The sequence below is a fragment of the Lolium perenne genome, chromosome 4, assembly GCF_019359855.2.
Source record: "Lolium perenne isolate Kyuss_39 chromosome 4, Kyuss_2.0, whole genome shotgun sequence".
NCBI classification, from domain to species: domain Eukaryota; kingdom Viridiplantae; phylum Streptophyta; class Magnoliopsida; order Poales; family Poaceae; genus Lolium; species Lolium perenne.
Window position 1 is genome coordinate 195,101,362 of NC_067247.2, and position 11,460 is coordinate 195,112,821.

Here is an 11,460-nt window from a genome sequence, read left to right on the forward strand (position 1 = left end):
GAGTAAACAACTGAATCATATAGCAAAGACTTTTCATGAATAGTACTTTCAAGACAAGCATCAATAAGTCTTGCATAAGAGTTAACTCATAAGCAATAGATTCTTAGTAAAAGGCATTGAAGCAACACAAAGGATGATTAAGTTTCAGCAGTTGCTTTCAACTTCAACATATATATCTCATGGATAATTGTCAACATAAAGCAATATAACAAGTGCAATAGGTAAACATGTAAGAATCAATGCACAGTTGACACAAGTGTTTGCTTCTAAGATAGAAGGAATAGGTAAACTGACTCAACATAAAGTAAAAGAAAGGCCCTTCGCAGAGGGAAGCAGGGTTTAAATCATGTGCTAGAGCTTTTTAAGTTTTAAAATCATATATAGAGCATAAAACTAAAGTTTTGAGAGGTGTTTGTTGTTGTCAACGAATGGTAATGGGTACTCTAACTACCTTATCAACCAGACTTTCAAGAGCGGCTCCCATGAAGGACGTTATCTCTACCAGCAAGGTAGATCATCCCTCTTCTCTTTTGTTTACACATGTACTTTAGTTTAGTTTTTTATTTATTTATGGATGACACTCCTCCCAACCTTTTGCTTACACAAGCCATGGCTAACCGAATCCTCGGGTGCCTTCCAACAATCACATACCATGAAGGAGTGTCTATTTGCAAAATTAAGTTGCTTACTGATAGATCAGGGCAAAACATGTGAAGAGAATTATTAATGCAAGTTGTAATTAATTGGGGCTGGGAACCCCATTGCCAGCTCTTTTTGCAAAATTATTGGATAAGCGGATGAAGCCACTAGTCCATTGTGAAAGTCTGTCAAAAGTAAATGACAAGATCGAAAGATAAACACCACATACTTCCTCATGAGCTATAAAACATTGACACAAATAAGAGATAATAGCTTTTGAATTTTTTAAAGGTAGCACATGAAGTATTTGCTTGGAATGGCAGAGAAATACCATGTAGTAGGTAGGTATGGTGGACACAAATGGCATAGTTTTTGGCTCAAGGATTTGGATGCACGAGAAGAATCCCTCTCAGTACAAGGCTAGGCTAGCAAGGTTGTTTGAAGCAAACATCAAGTATAAAACGGTGCAGCAAGACTCACATATGAACATATTGTAAGCATTATAAGACTTTACATCGTCTCCTTGTTGTTCAAACACCTCAACCAGAAAATATCTAGACTTAGAGAGACCAATCATGCAAACCAAATTTTAACAAGCTCTATGTAGTTCTTCATTAATAGGTGCAAGGTACATGATGCAAGAGCTTAAACATGATCTATAAGAGCACAACAATTGCCACGTATCAAATTATTCAAGACATTATACCAATTACCACATGCAGCATTTTCTGTTTCCAACCATATAACGATGAACGAAGCAGTTTTCAACCTTCGCCATGAACATTAAGAGTAAAGCTAAGAACACATGTGTTCATACGCAACAGCGGAGCGTGTCTCTCTCCCACACAAGGATGAACTTATTCAAACAAAACAAAAACAAACAGACGCTCCAAGTAAAGTACATAAGATGTGACCGAATAAAAATATAGTTTCAAGAGAAGAAACCTGATAAGTTGTCGATGAAGAAGGGGATGCCTTGGGCATCCCCAAGCTTAGACGCTTGAGTCTTCTTGAAATATGCAGGGATGAACCACGGGGGCATCCCCAAGCTTAGACTCTTCACTCTTCTTGATCATAGTATGTCATCCTCCTCTCTTGACCCTTGAAAACATCCTCCACACCAAACTTAAAACAAACTCATTAGAGGGTTAGTGCATAATCAAAAATTCACATGTTCAGAGGTGACACAATCATTCTTAACACTTCTGGATATTGCACAAAGCTTCTGAAAGTTAATGGAACAAAGAAATCCATCCAACACAGCAAAAGAGGCAATGCGAAATAAAAGGCAGAATCTGTCAAAACAGAACAGTCCGTAAAGACGAATTTTACAGAGGCACTTAACTTGCTCAGATGAAAATGCTCAAATTAAATGAAAGTTGCGTACATATCTGAGGATCACGCACATAAATTGGCAGATTTTTCTGAGTTACCTACAGAGAACCCTGCCCAAATTCGTGACAGACAGAAATCTGTTTCTGTGCAGAAATCCAAATCTAGTATCAACCTTGCTATCAAAGACTTTACTTGGCACAACAATGCAATAAAATAAGATAAGGAGCGGTTGCTACAGTAGTAACAACTTCCAAGACTCAAATATAAAACAAAAGTACTGTAGTAAAATAAACACATGGGTTATCTCCCAAGAAGTTCTTTCTTTGTAGCCATTAAGATGGGCTCAGCAATTTTAATGATGCACTCGTAAGGAATAAGAGTTGAAGCAAAAGAGAGCATCAAGAAGCAAATTCAAAACACATTTAAGTCTAACATGCTTCCTATGCATAGGAATCTTGTAAATAAACAAGTTCATGAAGAGCAAAGTAACAAGCATAGGAAGATAAAACCAGTGTAACTTCAAAAATTTCAGCATATAGAGAGGTGTTTTAGTAACATGAAAATTTCTACAACCATATTTTCCTCTCTCATAATAACTTTCAGAGGCATCATGTACAAACTCAACAATATAAGTATCACATAAAGCATTCTTATTCACATGCATAAAAGTATCATTACTCTCCACATAAGCATAATCAATTTTATTAGTTGTAGTGGGAGCAAATTCAACAAAGTAGCTATCATTATTATTCTCATCATCAAATATAGGAGGCATATTGTAATCATAATTAAACTTATCCTCCATAGTAGGCGGCACCAAAAGACCACTATCATTATAATCATCATATATGGGAGGCATATCATAATCAACATAAACTTTCTCCTCAATACCCGAAGGGCTAAAGAGATCATTTTCATCAAAACCGACCTCCCCAAGCTTAAATTCTTCCATAGCATTAGCAACAATGGTGTTCAAAGCATTCATACTAATAACATTCCCATTAGCATGCATAAGTTCCATGGGTTTTTTAATTTTCTCTTCAAACACATCATGTCCTAATTCAAGATAAAGTTCATAAAGATCTCTCATTTTGTTGTTGTCTTCCATTAAGCCTTACTAGTGTAAAACAAGAGACAAAAAGATGCAATTGCAGGATCTAAAGGAAATAGCTTCGAGCACACACACAACAGCAACAGAAAAGTACTTAGTTACCTGGGACCGGAGTATGAGTGCCTTTTACCTTTCCTCCCCGGCAACGGCGCCAGAAAATAGCTTGATGTCTACGTGTGCTTCTATTCCTGTAGACAGTGTTGGGCCTCCAAGAGCAGAGGTTTGTAGAACAGCAGCAAGTTTCCCTTAAGTGGATCACCCAAGGTTTATCGAACTCAGGGAGGAAGAGGTCAAAGATATCCCTCTCAAGCAACCCTGCAATCACGATATAAGAAGTCTCTTGTGTCCCCAACACACCTAATACACTTGTCAGATGTATAGGTGCACTAGTTCGGCGAAGAGATAGTGAAATACAAGTGGTATGAATGAATATGAGCAGTAGTAACGGCGCCAGAAAAGTGCTTGCTGGCGTGCAGTTGATGGTAGTAATATTGCAGGAAGTAAAGATGCAGTAAAACAGTAAACAAGCGATGATTGCAGTATTTGGAAACAAGGCCTAGGGATCATACTTTCACTAGTGGACATTCTCAACATTGATCACATAAATAAATAAGTTCTCTTCCTTTGTGCTACATATACTCTTGTTTGATAATGAACACCATTCGTTGTGTAGGGCTACAAGAGCACCTCAATGCCGGAGTTAACAAGCTCCACAACATTCGGTATTCATGTTTAAGTAACCTTTAGAGCATAATAGATCTTTGCAATTTAAACCGAGTACTAACATAGCATACACACTGTCACCTTTACACTATGAAGGGGGAATGAATCACATCAATACTATCATAGTAATAATTAACTCCATAACCTACAAGAGATTATGATCATAACCTACGCCAAGTACTACACGATGCACACACTGTCACCATTACACCGTGAAGGAGGAATAGACTACTTTAATAACATCACAAGAGTAACACATAAATGAATAGTGATACAAAGCTCATATGAATCTCAATCATGTAAGGCAGCTCATGAGATCATTGTATTGAAGTACATAGGAGAGAGATTAACCACATAGCTACCGGTACAGCCCTTAGCCTCGAGGGAGAACTACTCCCTCCTCATGGGAGACAGCAGCGTTGATGAAGATGGCGGTGGTGTCGATGGAGGAGCCTTCCCGGGGCACTTCCCCGTCCCGGCGGCGTGCCGGAACAGAGACTCCTATCCCCCAGATCTTGGCTTTGCGATGGCGGCGGCTCTGGAAGGTTTCTCGTACCGTGGCTTTTCCGTCTCGAAGATTTAGGTCAGGGACCTTTAAATAGGCGAAGAGGCGGAGTCGGAAGGCTGACGAGGCGGTGACACAATAGGGGGGCGCGGCCCAGGCCCTGGCCGCGCCACCCTGGCGTGTGGTGGCCCTGTGGCCCCCCTCTGCTGGCTCTCGGGTGTTCTGGAAGCTTCGTGGAAAAATAGGATGCTGGGCATTGATTTCGTCCAATTCCGAGAATATTTCCTTACTAGGATTTCTGAAACCAAAAACAGCAGAAAACAGGAACTGGCACTTCGGCATCTCGTCAATAGGTTAGTTCCGGAAAACGCATAAAAACGATATAAAGTGTGAACAAAACATGTAGGTAATGTCATAAAACTAGCATGGAACATATGAAATTATAGATACGTTTGAGACGTATCACACTGCCCATGTGATAAAAGGGTAGAGGGTGAGTTGAGCGCCGACGGCTCAAGGACGCAAGTAGGAGTGCCCATGTGCCATGAATCACTGCCATTTTAGCATCAGGAGATGAGCAACGATCTGGACTGCTTCTCAGGGCTAGGAGAGATGACATAATTCGAGACACACCTCTGAGCAGAAGGTCTCCACTCCAGCCTTCATGTGGTCTTCGAAGATGAGTTTCCACCTATTCACTGAGTGAAAGATCATCATCCACACATGCCGTATGTCAAAACAAGATAGACCGTTAAAGATCGTATCATTCCTCATTTTCTAGAGGCACCAAATAGAAGGAGCGCAAACAGAATTGAGAGTTGCATGCCTTTTATTAGCTATCCAAAACTTAGCAACAAAGAAGTAATCATCTCCCACTTCAACATCAAAATTTGAGAAATGGTTTGCCAAATCTGTGTAGCTGCAAGCAATGCACTGAAAGAAGAGATATGATGCACAGTTTCCTCTACAACACAAAAGATGCAATCTACTGGTTTGTTAAGTTTTTTTTTTTAAATTGTCCCTGGTCATAAGCTTGTTATGGGACAAGAGCCAAAGGAAAATGTGAACTCTAGGTTGTATATGCAAATTCTAAACTGCAGGAATGTAAACAGGTGGAACACCACCGAAATTGATAATATAGGGAGGAGGTGGAATAAACCCCCGTATTTTCATACTTCCAAATCAAAGCATCAAGAGAACCATAAAAAGAAATATTATTAGCTATAGCTTCTAGCTCATACCAAAGATGCATGAGCGCATAATTAAAATTTCTTCTAAAGGTTAGTTTTAGTTGAGAGCCACCCCATATGTTCTGGATAGTCATATTATGTTCATTGCACAAAATGTAGATGTCAAAGAATTGGGCAGCTAAGGGCGAGGTGCCAAACTAGGTGTCTTCCCAGAATCTAACCTTAGAACCATCCCCAACCTACCATCTATATCCAAGCTTAATGCTTTGAACAACCCACATGACCCCTTCCCAGAACTGGGAGACTTCAGTTGTTTTACTACAAAAAAATATTTGGATTCTAGGTATTGTACTTAGCATCTACCATACTTTTCCAAAGCTTCCCATCATCCAAACTGTATCTTTTAATCTAGGAGGCAAGGAGGCAGAGGTTTACATTGGCAAGATCAAGAATACCTAGCCCACCAAACTCCTTCTATTTACAGATGAGTTTCTAGTTGGCTAGGTGTAACTTCCTCTGGCCTTCAAAGTCATTCCAAATACAGTTTGTCATTTGGGAGTTGATCAAATCAAGAGCACATTTAGGAAATTTGAAAAAGGAAAGCAGATAAATGGGAATGTTGGCTAGACAAGCTTTGATAAGAATGACCCTGGCTGCATAAGAGGAAGGAAGCTCCCCTCTCCAAACAGAGATCCTTTTGAGGATTTTGTCGATGAAAGGCTGGATATCCACCCTCCTAAGTTTTTTTTTTTTGAGGAATTCCACCCTCCTAAGCTTGTCAAAATGCAAAGTAATTCCAATGTATTTAATGGGTAAACTACCAATAGTACACCCAAAAATATCAGCTAAAACAGAGATATCTAATTCCTCTAAACAAAGAGGAATGAGTTCACTTTTATTACAATTAATCCGCATTCCAGAGACTTGCTCAAAGCAAGTAAGGACCATTTTGAGGATGGTTGCAAATTCAGTGTTGCAATCAGAAAACAAGATGGTATCATCTGCATATTGTAAACAAATGACCCCTCTAGGTCTCAGGTCACAACCAATGCTTTAATATGATTATTATTAGCTGCCTTAACAAGCATCCTAGTTATAATATCTACTACTGCATTGAAAAGGAGAGGGGGGAAAATGATCTCATGTCTAAGGCCTCTACTTTATTTTTTGAGGTATCTAAGGCCTCTACTAGTACAAAAGAAATCGCCAATACTATTGTTTTCAGCTTGATCTATATCTGACAAGTAACCCCTATGCGGTGAAACGAACTAATTCCATCGCCACCTTCGATATTTATCTATCTTGTGATATATCTTTTCAGCTTTCTCTATCAACTTAACTTTCCATCTCATTTGCCCGGTCCTTTTTTTTTTTTTTTTTTCAATTCACGAGCACGCACCCAACGCCTAATCAGACTATACTATAGTGAAATATGATGCTCACGAAGAAACTCTATTTTGTCAAATTTGTGCTTCCTCGAATTATATTTACAACCGATTGCTGTGCTGTTAAATGCGTTTGTGGTGACAGATGCATGCATGCAGGCAGCCTCGGTCTCATCATGACATTCGCGTCTTGTACTCGTGTTTGCTCCACTGTTAACAGTAGCAAATACTAATTTGATTAGGGATGCTAAGGTCTGGATATATATCATCGATCCAGGGAAAAGCAGGAGCTACACCTACACGTGAACAAATCGTACGGGCAAGGGAAGCGATACATCCACTCGATCGATCAGACTGCCGGGAAGGCCAGGTTTCCCTGCTGATCGAGAATTCGAGATCGAGATCGATGCCCATATATCGCCTACTACTTGACACAAGCTCCTCCCTTCTCACTTTCCCGTAGATGCTTATCCAGCTACAGCCATGATCGCCGTCATTCTGCTCACTCTCTGCTTCACGCCGTTCGCCGCTGCTGATCCACTGGGGCACCTCTGCGGCGTCACCGGCGGCCGCTACACGGCGGTAAGCACCTACGGAGCCAACCTTGAACTCCTATCCGCGGCGCTCCGCAAGAACGCCTCGTCGACACCGATCACCCTCTTCACCAAGGGCTCCGTGGGCCTCGCCCCTGACACCGTCTACGGCGTCGCGCTCTGCCACGGCGATGCCGCCACCAACGTCTCGGCCTGCGCCGACTGCGTGGGCTCCGCGTTCCGCGACGCGCAGGAGCTGTGCGTGCTGATGAAGACAGCTCGTGTCCTGCGCGAGACTTGCATCCTCAGTTACTCCAGCCATGACTTCATCTCTTCCGGCAGTAATGCCCCCGAAAGTTTACTGGTGCTCATCGGGCACGACGACATCAAGCCCATGTCAGGGCCTGCTCCTGATACCCGTAACAGCGAGAACGTCAGCGGCATCGTCGAGTCTCTGCTGGACGAGACGGCCAGGATGGCAGCGTACACCACGGCGAGGTACGTCACCGGCCGCGTGGAAGTCAACAGCACTGGTGCCATACCGGCAGTGATCTACTCTTCGGCGCAGTGCAACCCGGGCATGCCGCCGGATGACTGCCGGAGCTGCCTCCACGGTATCAAGAACAAGTCCATCGGCCGGCAAGGCGCATGGGTTGTGGCTGCGTGCTGTAATTTCAGGTACGGGACGCATCTGTTCTACCAGGGCCAGCCCATGTATGTAAGAACCACCGACTCGTCTGGCGTGGTACAAACAACAACAAGGACGACGAACACGACGGCTTCGCCACCAGCACCGGTCTTCGTGCCCACCAAGATATACAAGAGTAAGGAAAACTTTGCAAAGGCAAAGCTTTTGCCTCGTTTCAAAAAAAACTTTTTTCTCCTATATCAATGGAAGGCAAAGCTTTTGCCTCGTTAAAAAAAAAAAGAGTAAGGAAAACTATGTCACCATATTAAGGATCATCGATATATAACCACATGCATTAATGTGAAATCTTTTTCTGGTAGTATAGAGCGTGAGATGAAGATATTGGTCAATGCCATCATTGTTCCTCTACTGGCAACATTGTTTTGCTTCACAGTTTGCTTTGCATTCATGAGAGCACACAAGAAAGGTAGGTAGTCAACATTTAGTCATGATTTATCACAACATGGAAATAACTTGAAAGGATTATGCACATTATTTCTCCTTTTTGTGTTTAGGTAAAGCAAACTTTCCTGAGAAGACTAACGTGAATGTGCTCAAAGATGAACAAGTTTGGGGGCTAGAAGGAAGTAACTCCGACTTCACCTTTTTTGACTTGTCACAAATATCGGATGCTACGAATAACTTCTTGGATGCAAACAAATTGGGGCAAGGTGGCTTTGGCCCCGTTTACAAGGTAAAACGAAAATCATGCATTATCATAGCAAAAGAGAGAAAAAATATCAAAGCATGGTTCATCCATAGCGTATTCTATTATCATAGTACCCCCTCCGGCCCTAAATACTTTTCATATTTTCGAGTAAATTTTAATTCGGCTGACCCATAGGTCTTGTTCAGCAGATAATTTGTGCTCAAAAACAGTTGCGCTGCAATAAGATATAACTGATAAAACTTTGTTAAACTTGTTTAGGGCCAGTTTCCTGATGGTCGGGAAATAGCTGTTAAGAGACTTGCTTCACATTCAGGGCAGGGTTTCATGGAGTTCAAGAATGAAGTTCAACTCATAGCCAAGCTTCAGCATACAAACCTGGTTAGGCTCTTGGGATGTTGCTCACAACGAGGAGAGAAAATGGTGATCTACGAATATTTGCCAAACAAAAGCTTAGACTTCTTTATCTTTGGTATTACTTCTCTCAGTATTCTAGTATTGACTCTTTTTTTTCTTCTGATTTGGTGTGACCTGTGTTTGAGTGCTGAAGCTGTGGTATGCATAATTGCTTTGCAGATGAAGCAAAACGAGTTGTACTAAACTGGAATAAACGCCTAGCAATAATTGAAGGCATATCGCAAGGACTTCTATATTTGCATAAGCTCTCTCGATTGCGTGTTATACATAGAGATCTGAAAGCAAGCAACATTTTGTTGGACAATGAAATGAATCCTAAAATTTCAGATTTTGGGCTTGCTAAGATATTCAACTCTAATGATGTTGAAGGGAATACAGAAAAGATTGCTGGGACATAGTAAGGTTTTCCTACACGTTAGTCTATCCTGATTACCATGTCACTGAACCAAAAACAAAAAAATTGACACATAAGTATAAATGTTTTATTTTTCTCATACATTATTTCAGTGGGTATATGGCTCCTGAATATGCTTCTGCGGGAATCTTCTCAATCAAATCTGATGTATTCAGCTTTGGCGTGCTAATTCTTGAGATAATCAGTGGTACAAGAAACTCAGGTTTCCAACAACACGGGAAGTTCTTCAACCTTCTTAGACATGTGAGTCTTCTCTGTATCTAATATATAGCATTATTTTTTTCTTATGAAGTGATCGACATTTATGTAATCTATAATTAAATTCTCGAAGGCATGGAAGCTATGGAAAGAACAAAGGTGGATTGAGCTCGTAGATCCATCATTAGTTTCGGAGATTTCTACAACAGAGGCAATGAGATGTGTTAACATTGGACTTATATGTGTGCAAGAGAACGCTGATGATCGGCCCACCATGTCAGACGTCGTGTCTATGTTAAGCAGTGAGAGCATTGCCTTGCCTGAACCCGACTATCCAGCATATTTCCACATACGAGTAACAGAGGAAGTGACTTCAGTTGTCCCTGGGCCATCTAGCATTAATGATATGACAATATCTATCCTATGTGGTAGATAATTTCTTACTATTCTAGATATTATGATTTCTCTATTATTTCTTAAATTAATTGAAAGTGTTCTTACTTTTACCTATTTTCTTGGACAAGATCAAATGATGTTTTAGGTTTTCAAGGTTCAAATTTCATAGCATTTTCCTGCTGTAACCATGTATAACTAAATGCATTATTGTCTCCTCAAGGCCTCATGTATGCATTTACTCTTTGACGGCACAATTATTTACATCTGATCGCTAGTACTTTATCATCACGAGGGCTAGTGTGGTTATTTCAGTGACTTTGTAACTCATTATATTGGTGAAGTGTAACAATGTCATTTTAAGATGGTACTCCCACTAGCTCACAAAAGTGATGTTTTGGATATATATTTAGTTAAAAATTTAAAAGTAAGTATGTGTATGCCTTATGTTGTACAAGCAACTACAAAGTTGTACAAGCAAAGATGATCAGCGACACCACAGCTTGCGTGAGAGAGAGGGAGAGAGAGCCGCCGGTGGCCACCTCGGCCACGGCACAGCCGCGTCGCCTCCCACTCCGGGACCGTCGCACAGCGCGCTCCATGACCGTTGTCCGTCGCACTCCGCCGCGGGGGCCCGCCGGACATCCTAGCATGGCTTCTCCGAGTTCTGCGGAGAGGCTGTGTTTCTCCAGTTCGTCGGATGCTTCCTCCGGCGCCAATGCATCCCCTTCCCCTGCTGTCTCGGCAGCTGGCCAGCCTACGCCACCATCAATGCCAGCTGCGGAGGCTGCGCCGGCCTACGAGACTCATGCCCCTGCCTTGGCCAGCGCCGGTCCAACGGTCAGGAGCATCATTGTAGTGCCTGACGCCCCGCTCCATGCCGCAGCGCAGGTTTCACAGGAATGGGTGGAGGTGGTGGGCCGGCGCGGAAGGCGCCCCTCCGCTATGCCATCTTTGGCCAGCGGCGTGATTACAAGCCAACCACCGCCGCTTCGCTCCATGGCTGCCGAGGCCTTTAAACAGGACCTTCGCGGCCGCTGCTATCGGTGCTTTGCCCCCGACCATCAGGTTGTTCACTGCAAGAACCAAGCTAGGTGCCTCCACTGCCTCGACGCAGGCCACTTTTCCCGGGGTTGCCCCACGCGCCACCTCCCGAGAGTCCCTCTGCCACCGCTCCCCGACGTTCGCCGGCAGCATCCCAAACCTCCAGTCCATTCGCGCCTAGTTTTCCCACCGAACCACCCTGTCTCGCTCCGCCAGC

At 42.5% G+C, this 11,460-nt stretch overlaps 1 protein-coding gene across 1 annotated transcript; it reads left to right on the forward strand.

The window, feature by feature from the left end:
- Positions 1-4,614: 4,614 nt before the first annotated feature.
- On the forward strand, positions 4,615-10,312 carry LOC127295261 (cysteine-rich receptor-like protein kinase 10). The gene is made up of 8 exons (XM_051325174.2): positions 4,615-7,258; positions 7,352-8,245; positions 8,435-8,536; positions 8,625-8,803; positions 9,038-9,248; positions 9,353-9,590; positions 9,701-9,851; positions 9,940-10,312. The coding sequence occupies exons 2-8, from the start codon at positions 7,372-7,374 to the stop codon at positions 10,240-10,242; spliced, it is 2,058 nt and encodes a 685-aa protein (XP_051181134.1). The 5' UTR covers positions 4,615-7,258; positions 7,352-7,371; the 3' UTR covers positions 10,243-10,312.
- Positions 10,313-11,460: the final 1,148 nt, after the last annotated feature.

Coding starts and splice junctions, on each gene's coding strand:
- LOC127295261 (XM_051325174.2), top strand. CDS start 7,372: ATGATCGCCGTCATTCTGCTCACTCTCTGCTTCACGCCGTTCGCCGCT. Junction 9,249..9,352: donor CTTAGACTTCTTTATCTTTG/GTATTACTTCTC, acceptor ATTGCTTTGCAG/ATGAAGCAAAACGAGTTGTA. Junction 9,852..9,939: donor TCTTCAACCTTCTTAGACAT/GTGAGTCTTCTC, acceptor AAATTCTCGAAG/GCATGGAAGCTATGGAAAGA.